Below are 15,543 nucleotides of genomic sequence, written 5' to 3' on the forward strand. Positions count from 1 at the left end.
AATTATAGAAGCCATTGTGGTGATGCATGGGGGGGCGGCAGTGTCTCACGGGTAGAGTGGCCGGATGGCAACTGTGAGGTTCCCAGTTCGATCCCTGTGGGCTCCCCCCAGAGTTAGTGTCGAAGTGTCCTTGAGCAAGACTCTGAACCCCTAATTGCTCCCGATGTGCAGGTTGGTGCCTTGCATGGTTTCCTCCGCCATTGGTGTATGAATGAATGGGTGTGTGAATGGGTGAATGTAAAACAAACACAATGTTTGTAAAGCGCTTTGGATAATAAAAGTGCTATATAAATGCACCATTTACCATTATTTACCGTTTCTGAACTGTCCACAGCCCTCCTCTGAGACACAGAGCGAGTAGACAGGTTTCTGAACTGTCCACAGCCCTCCTCTGACACACAGAGTGAGTAGACAGGTTTCTGAACTGTCCACAGCCCTCCTCTGAGACGCAGAGTGAGTAGACAGGTTTCTGAACTGTCCACAGCCCTCTGAGACACAAAGCGAGTAGACAGGTTTCTGAACTGTCCACAGCCCTCATCTGAGACACAGAGTGAGTAGACAGGTTTCTGAACTGCTCTCCTCTGAGACACAGAGTGAGTAGACAGGTTTCTGGACTGTCCACAGCCCTCCTCTGAGACACAGAGTGAGTAGACAGGTTTCTGAACTGTCCACAGCCCTCTGAGACACAGAGTGAGTAGACAGGTTTCTGAACTGTCCACAGCACTCTGAGACACAGAGCGAGTAGACAGGTTTCTGAACTGTCCACAGCCCTCCTCTGAGACACAGAGGGAGTAGACAGGTTTCTGAACTGTCCACAGTCCTCCTCTGAGACACAGAGTGAGTAGACAGGTTTCTGAACTGCCCACAACCCTCCTATGAGACAGAGTGAGTAGACAGGTTTCTGAACTGTCCACAGCCCTCCTCTGAGACACAGAGTGAGTAGACAGGTTTCTGAACTGTCCACAGCCCTCCTCTGAGACACAGAGCGAGTAGACAGGTTTCTGAACTGTCCACAGCCCTCCTCTGAGACACAGAGTGAGTAGACAGGTTTCTGAACTGTCCACAGCACTCTGAGACACAGAGCGAGTAGACAGGTTTCTGAACTGTCCACGGCCCTCCTCTGAGACACAGAGTGAGTAGACAGGTTTCTGAACTGTCCACAGCCCTCCTCTGACACAGAGTGAGTAGACAGGTTTCTGAACTGTCCACAGCCCTCCTCTGAGACACAGTGAGTAGACAGGTTTCTGAACTGTCCACAGCCCTCCTCTGAGACGCAGAGTGAGTAGACAGGTTTCTGGACTGTCCACAGCCCTCCTCTGAGACACAGAGTGAGTAGACAGGTTTCTGGACTGTCCACAGCCCTCCTCTGAGACACAGAGGGAGTAGACAGGTTTCTGAACTGTCCACAGTCCTCCTCTGAGACACAGAGTGAGTAGACAGGTTTCTGAACTGCCCACAACCCTCCTATGAGACAGAGTGAGTAGACAGGTTTCTGAACTGTCCACAGCCCTCCTCTGAGACACAGAGTGAGTAGACAGGTTTCTGAACTGTCCACAGCCCTCCTCTGAGACACAGAGCGAGTAGACAGGTTTCTGAACTGTCCACAGCCCTCCTCTGAGACACAGAGTGAGTAGACAGGTTTCTGAACTGTCCACAGCACTCTGAGACACAGAGCGAGTAGACAGGTTTCTGAACTGTCCACGGCCCTCCTCTGAGACACAGAGTGAGTAGACAGGTTTCTGAACTGTCCACAGCCCTCCTCTGACACAGAGTGAGTAGACAGGTTTCTGAACTGTCCACAGCCCTCCTCTGAGACACAGTGAGTAGACAGGTTTCTGAACTGTCCACAGCCCTCCTCTGAGACACAGAGTGAGTAGACAGGTTTCTGGACTGTCCACAGCCCTCCTCTGAGACACAGAGCGAGTAGACAGGTTTCTGAACTGTCCACAGCCCTCCTCTGAGGCACAGAGTGAGTAGACAGGTTTCTGAACTGTCCACAGCCCTCCTCTGAGACACAGAGTGAGTAGACAGGTTTCTGAACTGTCCACAGCCCTCCTCTGAGGCACAGAGTGAGTAGACAGGTTTCTGAACTGTCCACAGCCCTCCTCTGAGACACAGAGTGAGTAGACAGGTTTCTGAACTGTCCACAGCCCTCCTCTGAGACTCAGAGGGAGTAGACAGGTTTCTGAACTGTCCACAGTCCTCCTCTGAGACACAGAGTGAGTAGACAGGTTTCTGAACTGCCCACAACCCTCCTATGAGACAGAGTGAGTAGACAGGTTTCTGAACTGTCCACAGCCCTCCTCTGAGACACAGAGTGAGTAGACAGGTTTCTGAACTGTCCACAGCCCTCCTCTGAGACACAGAGCGAGTAGACAGGTTTCTGAACTGTCCACAGCCCTCCGATGAGACTGAGTGAGTAGACAGGTTTCTGGACTGTCCACAGCCCTCTGAGACACAGAGTGAGTAGACAGGTTTCTGAACTGTCCACAGCCCTCCTCTGAGAAACAGAGGGAGTAGACAGGTTTCTGAACTGTCCACAGTCCTCCTCTGAGACACAGAGTGAGTAGACAGGTTTCTGAACTGCCCACAACCCTCCTATGAGACAGAGTGAGTAGACAGGTTTCTGAACTGTTCACAGCCCTCCTCTGAGACTGAGTGAGTAGACAGGTTTCTGGACTGTCCACAGCCCTCCTCTGAGACACAGAGTGACTAGACAGGTTTCTGAACTGTCCACAGCCCTCCTCTGAGACACAGAGGGAGTAGACAAGTTTCTGAACTGTCCACAGTCCTCCTCTGAGACACAGAGTGAGTAGACAAGTTTCTGAACTGCCCACAACCCTCCTATGAGACAGAGTGAGTAGACAGGTTTCTGAACTGTCCACAGCCCTCCTCTGAGACACAGAGTGAGTAGACATGTTTCTGAACTGTCCACGGCCCTCCTCTGAGACACAGAGAGAGTAGACAGGTTTCTGAACTGTCCACGGCCCTCCTCTGAGACACAGAGAGAGTAGACAGGTTTCTGAACTGTCCACAGCCCTCCTCTGAGGCAGAGTGAGTAGACAGGTTTCTGAACTGTCCACAGCCCTCCTCTGAGACACAGAGTGAGTAGACAGGTTTCTGAACTGTCCACAGCCCTCCTCTGAGACACAGAGTGAGTAGACAGGTTTCTGAACTGCCCTCTGAGACACAGAGTGAGTAGACAGGTTTCTGAACTGCCCTCCTCTGAGACACAGAGTGAGTAGACAGGTTTCTGAACTGCCCTCCTCTGAGACACAGAGCGAGTAGACAGGTTTCTGAACTGTCCACAGCCCTCCTCTGAGACACAGAGGGACAGGTTTCTGAACTGTCCACAGCCCTCCTCTGAGACACAGGGGGACAGGTTTCTGAACTGTCCACAGCCCTCCTCTGAGACACAGAGGGACAGGTTTCTGAACTGTCCACAGCCCTCCTCTGAGACACAGGGGGACAGGTTTCTGAACTGTCCACAGCCCTCCTCTGAGACACAGAGGGACAGGTTTCTGAACTGTCCACGGCCCTCATCTGAGACACAGAGGGACAGGTTTCTGAACTGTCCACGGCCCTCATCTGAGACACAGAGGGACAGGTTTCTGAACTGTCCACGGCCCTCATCTGAGACACAGAGGGACAGGTTTCTGAACTGTCCACGGCCCTCATCTGAGACACAGAGGGACAGGTTTCTGAACTGTCCACGGCCCTCATCTGAGACACAGAGGGACAGGTTTCTGAACTGTCCACAGCCCTCCTCTGAGACACAGAGGGACAGGTTTCTGAACTGTCCACAGCCCTCCTCTGAGACACAGAGGGACAGGTTTCTGAACTGTCCACAGCCCTCCTCTGAGACACAGAGGGACAGGTTTCTGAACTGTCCACAGCCCTCCTCTGAGACACAGAGGGACAGGTTTCTGAACTGTCCACAGCCCTCCTCTGAGACACAGAGGGACAGGTTTCTGAACTGTCCACGGCCCTCATCTGATCATTCTACAGCGTCACACAAAAGTAGCAGATCTATACAAGCTATTTTCTAGCTTTCTGGTACTATTGTTTTTTTTTATTTGAATCCTGAAAAGTAACCGTTTGGACATGTGAGGTTTCCAAAATTCCACCCGACCGAGACGATATAATATTCTATTTCTGGGATTAGTAATTAGTTTATGTAATGGGCCCATTTTTTTAACGCCTTGGGAAATGATCTAACATGTCAGCTAAATTTAATATTTAGGACTGAGCCAGAATTAACAGTGACGAGACTTGGTTCGGTGTGGTTCGGTCCTTTGGTTCAGAAACTCACACAGGCCCCTTTTCCACCTGTTGGTTCCCAATGGGAACCGGTTCAGTTCTGTGTGGTTCTTAGTCCATGATAACCTGACTCCGCCAGATGGGGCAGCAGAGAGTACACTGAGTCCCCCCCCCCCCCCCCCCCCGCTCCCATCTGGGAACTCTCAGGCAGACTCGATGCTCCGGCCACCAAACGGCCTGGCCAATCAGCAGCAGCTAGAGGCGGGATCAAGGCAGCACTGTGTATGCCTTGATCCCGCCTCTAGCTGCCGCTGATTGGTTATCTGGCTATCTTGTTAAGTAAGTGTAGCTGACGCGGCCTGCCTGCTCCTATCAAATGAGAAAAAAATAATAAAATCTGTTCTCGACTCGATCTCGCCTCCCGTAGATCTCGGGGCTTGACTTGGACCGAGTGCCGCGCTACGAGCTTTTAGATCTGCTATTTTGGGAAAAAAATCGCAGAATATATGAATTTCTATATGAATTGCACGTCCCCTTTCTATATGAATTGCATGTCGTCATACATACTGGGGCTCTTTTTAAAATGTTTGTCCTATGTTTGAGCATTCAGTGATTTGGGTGATTTGGAAAAGAACCCGGTCCGCCCCGGTAACAAGATGTGCACATGCACACAACCTACATTGGGGGAAGTACAACAGACCAACAGCACATGCACCAAGGCCCGCCCCACTCGATCATGATTGGAGGAAGGCCCCTCTCATCCTGATTGGATGAAGGCTTTGCCACCCAAAGCCCAAACCGAAACTAGGGTTTTTTGACCCCAGGGGCTCACTGGGCACAGGGAGGAACTCCTTATATGGTCAGCACACTTTATAGTAGGGAGGATTATCAAAAAAATAAGAAAAAATAAAAGATATATAATTAAGTGAAATCACTGAATATACCTTTAAATAGGTTCTACGTTTTATGTTGCACTGCCAATAACTGAGGGGAAACGGTATTTCATGTTCGCAAGTAAAGTACACAGGAAAATGACACATACAGTGATTCTGAACTGGTTGAAACGCCTCACACTGTATACAGTTTCAATGTGAGCGTGTCCATGCTGGAGAAAAAAACGTACGCGTCAGACCTTTTTGGTAAGATCATGTATGTATGTTACGCTGGTGGGACATCAAGTTACCTGACTGAATGAAACTCTTGTCACACTGTTTGCAGTGGTATGGCTTTTCTCCTGTATGGGTACGCTGGTGTTTCTTCAAGCTACCTGACTCAATGAAACTCTTGTCACACTGTTTACAGTGGTAAGGTTTTTCTCCTGTATGGGTACGCTGGTGTTTCTTCAAGTAACCTGACTCATTGAAACTCTTGTCACACTGTTTACAGTGGTAAGGTCTTTCTCCAGTGTGGATACGCTGGTGGGACTTCAAGTTACCTGACTGAATGAAACTCTTGTCACACTGTTTGCAGTGGTATGGTTTTTCTCCTGTATGGGTACGCTGGTGTTTCTTCAAGTAACCTGACTGAATGAAACTCTTGTCACACTGTTTACAGTGGTAAGGTTTTTCTCCTGTATGGGTACGCTGGTGTTTCTTCAAGTAACTTGACTGAATGAAACTCTTGTCACACTGTTTACAGTGGTACGGTCTTTCTCTAGTGTGGATACGCTGGTGGGACTTCAAGTTACCTGACTGAATGAAACTCTTGTCACACTGTTTACAGTGGTAAGGTTTTTCTCCTGTGTGGATGCGCTGGTGTAACCCCAGATGGTCTAAACGCCGGAAGCTCTCGCCACATGGTTTACAGATGTGGTCGGCTGAGTTTTTCACCCTAGGAGTCTTTACTCCCCCCGCACGAGTGAACGTTTCGGCAGGCCGCTGATGAGATCCTTGTTCGTTTGCGTCTTGTTGTCTGGTCACAGAGCCAGGGGGGGTTTGTACACTCGCCATTTGACAGTAGATGTAACAGCGCGTTGCTCTTCACGTTGTTATGGTTGAAGGTCTGAGACCAAGGCGGCTTCTGACAACTAAAAAGAACAGAAGACAAGATCTGTAGGAGTTGGCCTTATAATAATAATATGATCTGTTCTTTCTCGATTCTCTCCTCTCTGCCTCTACAGTCCAGTTCTGTTGGTCTGTTCCTCACTGACATCTATAGGTACCTTTCAAAACCTTTCAGGCGAAAGGTACCTCTGGAAGCCACACCTCTGATGGGTGGAGTTTAGCCTTAACGAAGGGAACACAACCGTATATCTCTATTTTCTGGCTGCTGACCTCTATCTTCGTCTAGCTCTCTGTGCATATATATATATATATCACTCTCGGCGCTCTTGGTCGTCATATGAAAACACTAAATTCCTAAAAGCATCTTTACTCTTTATATAGGCTGAGCATAGGTCTGGTCTGATGTCACATGACACAAGACAAAGCATTGCTATAGCAACCACAATGTGTGCGCCGTTTACTAGGTGCCACTGCCACCGCAGCGAACGCACCCTATGAGGAGAAAACCTCAAGGGAACACTTGTGAGCTTGTAGTTTGGTTATTACGTTTGGGAGTTTGACCAGACCTTCACCATGATCTGTCTACTGCAAGAAGATACGGAAGTTCCTGCTTCACAAAATAGTCAAATAAATCAAACTTGTGTGAAGTGACTGTACTTAAGATGCAATCTTTGTGTAGGACGAAAATAGCCGATTTGCTCGCTCTTATCATCGTACGTCATCATCCGAGACATGGACACTCTCAAAGAAATGAGAGAAACGGCTGGATGGCACTTACACCCGCCTTCTAATGAGAGCGCAAAATCTCTCTTGGAAGAGCCACCCATCGACTTCTCTAATATACGGCAACCTTCCCTGTGTTTCTTCACTAGTCCGATCCAGAAGAACACAGTTTGCCGGCCACTGCTACAGAGCTGACAATGAGGTTATATCCTCCCTTCTTCTCTGGAATCCTGCCTCAAAGCAGACCAGAGGTAGAAAACTGTCGTTCCCTGATGTCATCGCTAGGGACACATGCATCAGTAAGCCGGAACTGGGGATGGCAATGAAGGACCGGGAAGTCTGGCATGGCATTGTGAAATCCATGATCTCGACCGCGGTCGAAAAATGATGATGATGAGGACAAAAATCTCTATACAGTAGCTACATATAAGAGGTGCTAGCGCGACTAAAAAACATGCAACACGACAATCGTTTGGGTCTCTGGCAGCTGAGAACTGAACTGAACTGAACTGAACTGAACTGAACTGAACTGAACTGAACTGAACTGAACTGAACTGAACTGAACTGAACTGAACTGAACTGAACTGAACACTGTTGCCTTTGCTGTTCTCTCAGAGCGCTCCAACGACGTGGGCGACTCGGAGAAGGTCATCCAGCATCTCAACGACCAACTGCTGGAAGCTCAGGAGCTGGCCGGCGCCGACAGACGCACCTGCATAGAGCTCCGAGGTAATCAATAACACACTCTACTACTGTATGTACACAGCACAGCCGGCGGCCATATTGGACAGACATGATAAGGAACCCGGAGTGAAGGAAGTCCAATATGGCTGCTGTGCATAGGGCCTGCTAAAATGTATTTTGGCGGGCATTGATGCCGTCGTAATGACTGTTTTTACACATGCTGAAAATTGTCGATCTACAAGCTCACAACGCGTCGCAGCGCGACGCGTTGTGAGCTTGTAGATCTGCTATTTTCAGCATGCAATCAAGTGTAAAAATAACTTATATTGGATCTCTGGTCCACTAGTCTCACTCACTCACTCACGCATGCACGCACGCACGCACGCACGCACGCACGCACGCACGCACGCACGCACGCACGCACGCACGCACGCACGTATGCAAACACACACACTGACGTGATGAAAAATGACTTATACTGGATCTCTGGTCCACTAGGCTCACTCACTCACTCACTCACTCACTCACTCACTCACTCACGCACGCATGCACGCACGCACGCACGTACGCACACACACACACTGACGTGATGAAAACCTTGACCTTCGTGTTCATGTAGGTCACCTGGAAGATGCACGCCGCGAAAACTTGCTGCGAGCGGAGGAGTCTGGAAATCAGATCAAGCTTTTGCATGGTTAGGTCATTTTAGATTTTAAACTGTCTCTACTAAACCTTTACAAGGTTAGCTCATTTTAACCCTCTTCACTTCTTTTACAAGGTTACCCATTTAGATCCTAAAAGCTTTCTGAAAAAAACATTTTCATGTCAAGGACCCCCACGATAAACTGTATTTGGCCGCCGACCCCCCATCTGAAAATATGTAGTTTCAGGGACCCCCCAGAAGCACAGATTTGAGTTAAAAACGTTCGCTCTGAAAGATTTGCGGCACAGCGCTATGATCTGCTATATTTTTTAACAATGGTGAAAATGTGGCGCACGTCTTTGAATATATTATATTCTTTCAGAGCGAACGTTTTTAACTCAAATCTTTGCTTCTGGGGGGGGGGGGGGGGTCCCTGGAACAACACATTTTCAGCTGGGGGTCGGCGGCCAAAAACAGATAATTCTGGGGGTCCTTGAGGTTGAGTACCACTGACATTTTTCAGAAAACTTTTAGGATTTAGAATGGGCTTCAGTCCTAAATGGGTTAAACATAGTGAGTACTTCTTCCACCTCTGGGTGTGTGTGTGTGTGTGTGTGTGTGTGTGTGTGTGTGTGTGTGTGTGTGTGTGTGTGTGTGTGTGTGTGTGTGTGTGTGTGTGTGTGTGTGTGTGTGTGTGTGTGTGTGTGTGTGTGTGTGTGTGTGTGCATGCAGTGTTGTTTTTGGCAGCAAATTTAGATTTTAGTTTTAGTCATAGTCTCTTGAATAGTTTTCATTTAGTTTTAGTCACATTTTAGCTACCTGGAATGTCTTAGTGTTAGTCTAGTTTTAGTCGACTAAATGCCATAAGATTTTAGTCGACTAAATCTACTAAATCTACAGTTGGTTTAGTCGACTAAAATGTGTTTTGGCGGGCCTTGATGCCGTCGTAATGACTGTTTTTACATATGCTGAAAATAGCCGATCTACAAGCTCACAACGCATCGCAGCGCAACGCGTTGTGAGCTTGTAGATCGACTATTTTCAAATTTCAACCAAGTATATTTGCAACCAAGTGTAAAATGACTTATACTGGATCTCTTGTCCACTAGTCCCTTCCTAACAGTTTTAGTCTAGTTTTTAATCTGTTGACTAACTCAACGCTGCGTTGCAGGCCAGCTGAAGCAGCTGCAGGACGAAATTGGCCTGGTGAAGCAGCAGAGGGACGACGCCTCCAACAGGTCACTGAAGGAGGTGCAGGGCGCCCAGAACGAGGCCAGGTCCCTGCGCGCCGCCCTGGAGGAGCGCGAGAGTGACCTAGCGGCCGCCCAGGGTGACCTAGCGGCCGTCACCAAGGACGCCGACTATTGGCGCCAGGCCGCCGGCAAGCAACAGAGTGAGGTCGACGGCCTCCAGAGGGACCTCCAGCAGCAAGGAAAACAGTGGCAGAAGACTGCCGAGATACAAGGTCAGAGATTTAAAACAGGATGCACTTTGCAATTTATTGCAACACAATTTATTGTTAAGGGACGCAATACAACAACGACCTCTGCATCCACGGGATGCACTACTGTACTGTTTTTTATTCTAGTTTATTTTGCTAGCTTTAGTTATAATAATCATTTCTTCTTCTGTTTTCTACATGAATATAATCACATTATAACCATAGGAAATTAAATGGGAGTTAAATGCTGCAATTTGTAAAAAAAAAAAAAAAAAAAATATGACTCCTAACGTCGTTGAAGTGGGACTCATAAAATGTCCCTGGGACATTGCGTGCACGGGTCGCCACACACGCACGCACACACACGCACGCACGCACACACGCACGCACACACACACAGTGGAGATACAACGTGCGTTGTATCTCACACAATTTGGGGGGATCGGAAACGGTCTTGTTTTCCAAGTGAAATAGAGAGCTGTCTATGGTGGCCGTGTAGCCGACAGCGCCGGGGGTTTTAGTGGCGGTCAATGTGCTCCTTGTAGCAGGTGAATTACAGTACATTTAACGGTGTCTTTAACATGTTCCTTGTAGCAGGTGGATTGAATATCATTTAACGGCTTCTGTAACAGGCTGTCTTGTAGAAGGTGAATTGAATATCGTTTAACGGTGTCTGTAACATGTTCCTTGTAGCAGGTGAATTGAATATCATTTTAATGGCGTCTGTAACAGGCTGTCTTGTAGCAGGTGAATTGAATATCATTTAACGGTGTCTGTAACATGTTCCTTGTAGCAGGTGAATTGAATATCATTTTAATGGCGTCTGTAACAGGCTGTCTTGTAGCAGGTGAATTGAATATCGTTTAACGGTGTCTGTAACATGTTCCTTGTAGCAGGTGAATTGAATATCATTTTAATGGCGTCTGTAACATGCTGTCTTGTAGCAGGTGAATTGAATATAGTTTAACGGTGTCTGTAACATGTTCCTTGTAGCAGGTGAATTGAATATCATTTTAATGGCGTCTGTAACATGCTGTCTTGTAGCAGGTTAATTGAATATAGTTTAACGGTGTCTGTAACATGTTCCTTGTAGCAGGTGAATTGAATATCATTTTAATGGCGTCTGTAACAGGCTGTCTTGTAGCAGGTGAATTGAATATCGTTTAACGGTGTCTGTAACATGTTCCTTGTAGCAGGTGATTTGAATATCATTTTAATGGCGTCTGTAACATGCTGTCTTGTAGCAGGTGAATTGAATATCGTTTAACGGTGTCTGTAACATGTTCCTTGTAGCAGGTGAATTGAATATCATTTTAACGGTGTCTGTAACATGTTCCTTGTAGCAGGTGAATTGAATATCATTTTAACGGTGTCTGTAACATGTTCCTTGTAGCAGGTGAATTGAATATCATTTTAACGGTGTCATGTAACATGCTGTCTTGCAGCCGGTGAGTTGCAGTCGGTGCACCAGGAGTGCGTCAGCCTCCAGAAGGAGTGCTCTGGCCTGCGCTCGGAGAAGCAGGACATCGTCAACAAGTATGAGAAGCAGCTGGGAGCTCTGCAGAAGGAGTCTGCCAGCCTGCGGGCCGAGAAGGAGGACCTGCACAGGTAGGGTGGAGACCAGTGTTGTTTTTGGCAGCAAACTTTGATTTTAGTTTTAGTCATAGTCTTTTGAATAGTTTTCATTTAGTTTTAGTGACATTTTAGTCACCTGGAATGTGTTACTGTTAGTCTAGTTTTAGTCGACTAAATGTCATAAGATTTTAGTCGACTAAATCTACAGTTGATTTAGTCGACTACAATGTGTTTTGGCGGGCCTTGATGCCGTCGTAATGGCTGATTTTACACTTGCTGGAAATAGCCGATCTACAGCGCATTGTGTTTATTGTCATGATTTGTCACGACAAGAGTTGGCTTTGTCCGCGGCGTAAACGTCTTTAAAAAAATACTTTTTGAAAAGTCTATGAGGAAAATGAACGGGGAATTATTTTCCGGGTCTTTCGAGGGGGCGGGACTGCGACGCTCTATAGCAGGGGTTCTCAACATTTTTGGCCGGGGAGGTGGGGACCCCCGGAAATGCTTTGGCAATGTCTCGGGACCCCCGCCCCGCCCCCTCCCGACCCCCAATATAAAACAATATATACCATAAATAAATACTGAAACCAGATATGCATTAGGGAAGGTGTATGCATGTACTATGTGTACTATGTAAACTCTTAATTTCCATGCCATTCAGTTGCAAAAAAAGAAAATAATTTGGGGACCCCCCCAAAATAATTTGGCGACCCCCCCGAGGGGTCACGACCCACGGGTTGAGAACCCCTGCTCTATAGGAGCCACCATGAAATCCCCTGTCCCCCTGTGTCCACTATAGGAGCCACCATGATAACCCCTGTCCCCCTGTGTCCACTATAGGAGCCACCATGATAACCCCTGTCCCCCTGTGTCCACTATAGGAGCCACCATGATAATGATATCCCCTGTCCCCCTGTGTCCACTATAGGAGCCACCATGATAACCCCTGTCCCCCTGTGTCCACTATAGGAGCCACCATGATAACCCCTGTCCCCCTGTGTCCACTATAGGAGCCACCATGATATCCCCTGTCCCCCTGTGTCCACTATAGGAGCCACCATGATAACCCCTGTCCCCCTGTGTCCACTATAGGAGCCACCATGATATCCCCTGTCCCCCTGTGTCCACTATAGGAGCCACCATGATATCCCCTGTCCCCCTGTGTCCACTATAGGAGCCACCATGATATCCCCTGTCCCCCTGTGTCCACTATAGGAGCCACCATGATATCCCCTGTCCCCCTGTCTACTATAGGGGCCACCATGATATCCCCTGTCCCCCTGTCTACTATAGGGGCCACCATGATATCCCCTGTCCCCCTGTGTCCACTATAGGAGCCACCATGATATCCCCTGTCCCCCTGTGTCCACTATAGGAGCCACCATGATAATGATAACCCCTGTCCCCCTGTGTCCACTATAGCAGTGTTTCCCAACCTGTGTGCACTTTACTGTGCCGTTTGATGTGTCCAGGTGTGCCGCCTGATTTGACCGAAAATAACACTAACCCTCCCCCGAAAGCAATAGCTACTGAGCTGCAGGATTCGTGCGACAACAACAACAACGGAACAATAGACTCTAACGACCATCGGCCATAGGAATGTTAATCACCTGTACTCGCCTGGCAACTTTACTGTAAAAATGGGTAGTGATGTACCGGAACGCGTTCAAAGAACGATAGTTCACGAACACGTTCCTATTTCGGCTGAACGTGAACTGAACGTACTGTATTTCTGCCTGATGAACGTCATTGTGAACGCGTTCATTTCTGGCGTGTGTGAACGTCACTTTCTCACGTTCCAACACAAATTAACTAATCTTTCTCAATCCGCACAATTTCACTGGAGCGTGCAGCGCGCATATGCACGCAGACAGCAGACACATACAGTCCTACATGTCCCGACCCAAACACTGAGGAGGACCGAGGTAAAGTAAACTTGTTTATAATGTGCCACGGAAAATAGATTCCAATTGCTTGTTATTTTTGCGTCGATGAGGTATGTCGTATGTGTCCAACTGTCCATACATGATCGCCTCGTTCGGCCAACAATATATCCCTCCCTCCACAGAAGCGCAGTGATGCCTGATTTATTCTTCGTCGTACACGTGTTCCATGCTGAAAATAGTTGCTCTACAAGCTCACAACGCGTTGCGGACACAACGCGTTGTGAGCTTGTAGGCTGTGAGGCTGTGAGCTTGCAGGCTGTAAGAACTGAGACCCTTCACAATAAAAGCATGTAGCTTTCACAAGTTGGCCCATAATAAAGACAAGGAAAAGGATTAATCCTTAAATTCACATTTCACATTGCAAAGAGCAATTTTTTTCCCAAAATGTAAAAAAAAATCACACCCGTGTGAACTGAGTGGTTGCTTATGTTTAAGACCATTGTATTGTGGCAAAATATTTGTTTTATTTAGAAGTATTTACTTTGCATTGACAAATTGAACATGTGTGTGCTATATTTTGTATATTGAGTTATTTGATGAGTGCTGTCATGTGTGTTTTTAAAAGTATATTGGGTTCAAAGAAGTTTTACTCTGTCAAAAGTATAATGTGTTTGGTATCAAAGACGTTTTACATATATATATAGTGTACATATATATATATATATATATATATATATGTATACAGACATGCATACACACATGCACACCCCCGTATATCTAGGTGTGCCCCGAGATGTTTAGGCTATGAAAAGTGTGCCCTGGGACAAAAAAGGTTGGGAAACACTGCACTATAGGAGCCACCATGATATCCCCTGTCCCCCTGTGTCCACTATAGGAGCCACCATGATAATGATAACCCCTGTCCCCCTGTGTCCACTATAGGAGCCACCATGATAATGATAACCCCTGTCCCCCTGTGTCCACTATAGGAGCCACCATGATAACCCCTGTCCCCCTGTGTCCACTATAGGAGCCACCATGATAATGATAACCCCTGTCCCCCTGTGTCCACTATAGGAGCCACCATGATAACCCCTGTCCCCCTGTGTCCACTATAGGAGCCACCATGATAATGATATCCCCTGTCCCCCTGTGTCCACTATAGGAGCCACCATGATAACCCCTGTCCCCCTGTGTCCACTATAGGAGCCACCATGATAATGATAACCCCTGTCCCCCTGTGTCCACTATAGGAGCCACCATGATATCCCCTGTCCCCCTGTGTCCACTATAGTAGCCTCCATGATAATGATAACCCCTGTCCCCCTGTGTCCACTATAGGAGCCACCATGATATCCCCTGTCCCCCTGTGTCCACTATAGGAGCCACCATGATATCCCCTGTCCCCCTGTGTCCACTATAGTAGCCTCCATGATAATGATAACCCCTGTCCCCCTGTGTCCACTATAGGAGCCACCATGATATCCCCTGTCCCCCTGTGTCCACTATAGTAGCCTCCATGATAATGATAACCCCTGTCCCCCTGTGTCCACTATAGGAGCCACCATGATATCCCCTGTCCCCCTGTGTCCACTATAGGAGCCACCATGATATCCCCTGTCCCCCTGTCTACTATAGGAGCCACCATGCGGAGAAGGCCAGCCTGCAGGCGGACGGCGCTGCCCTGCGCTCTGACAACGACGCCATGCTGAAGAAACAGCAGCAGCTGGACAAGGACCTGACCAGGTCAGTGTTGCAGTGTTGTTTTTGGTGGCACATTTAGATTTTTAGTTTTAGTCATTAGTCTCTTGAATAGTTTTCATTTAGTTTGAGTCACCCATGGAATGTTTCAGTGTTGGTCTAGTTTTAGTTGACGAAATGTCACAAGATTTTAGTCGGTTTAGATCTACAGTTGGTTTAGTCGACTAAAATGTGTTTTGGCGGGCCTTGATGCTGTCGAAATTTTACACTTTCTGAAAATAGCCGATCTACAAGCTCACAGCGCTGCGACGCGTTGTGAGCTTGTAGATCTGCTATTTTCAGCATGCAACCAAGTGTAAAATTACTTATACTAGATCTCTAGTCCCTAGAGATCCAGTATAAGTCTAGTTTTAGTCTAGTTTTTTATTTGTTGACGAAATCGTCAGTATATTAAAGTCTTAGTTTTAGTCATCATATTCATAGCTTAGTTTTCATTTAGTTTTCGTCAGTGGAAAAAGGTAGTCGACGAACATTTTCGTCTTAGTTTTAGTCGACGAAATCAACACTGCAGTGTTCTAAACTAAACCACTGGACAAGGACCCGACCAGGTCAGTGTTCTATAAACTA

The 15,543-nt window shown here is 47.4% G+C and overlaps 1 protein-coding gene across 1 annotated transcript in view; it reads left to right on the forward strand.

Annotated features, from left to right (window-relative positions):
- Nucleotides 1-15,543, forward strand: part of slmapb (sarcolemma associated protein b) — a gene marked incomplete at both ends in the record, with an annotated part of 43,628 nt that overhangs the window by 11,901 nt on the left and 16,184 nt on the right. Inside the window, 5 exons of the mRNA XM_079516428.1 lie at nucleotides 7,602-7,715; nucleotides 8,290-8,364; nucleotides 9,485-9,778; nucleotides 11,200-11,362; nucleotides 14,854-14,961. Coding sequence (XP_079372554.1) covers nucleotides 7,602-7,715; nucleotides 8,290-8,364; nucleotides 9,485-9,778; nucleotides 11,200-11,362; nucleotides 14,854-14,961 — 754 coding nt within the window. The remainder of the gene's footprint in view (nucleotides 1-7,601; nucleotides 7,716-8,289; nucleotides 8,365-9,484; nucleotides 9,779-11,199; nucleotides 11,363-14,853; nucleotides 14,962-15,543) is intronic.

Source organism: Electrona antarctica, assembly GCF_951216825.1.
Source record: "Electrona antarctica genome assembly, chromosome: 2".
NCBI classification, from domain to species: Eukaryota; Metazoa; Chordata; class Actinopteri; order Myctophiformes; family Myctophidae; genus Electrona; species Electrona antarctica.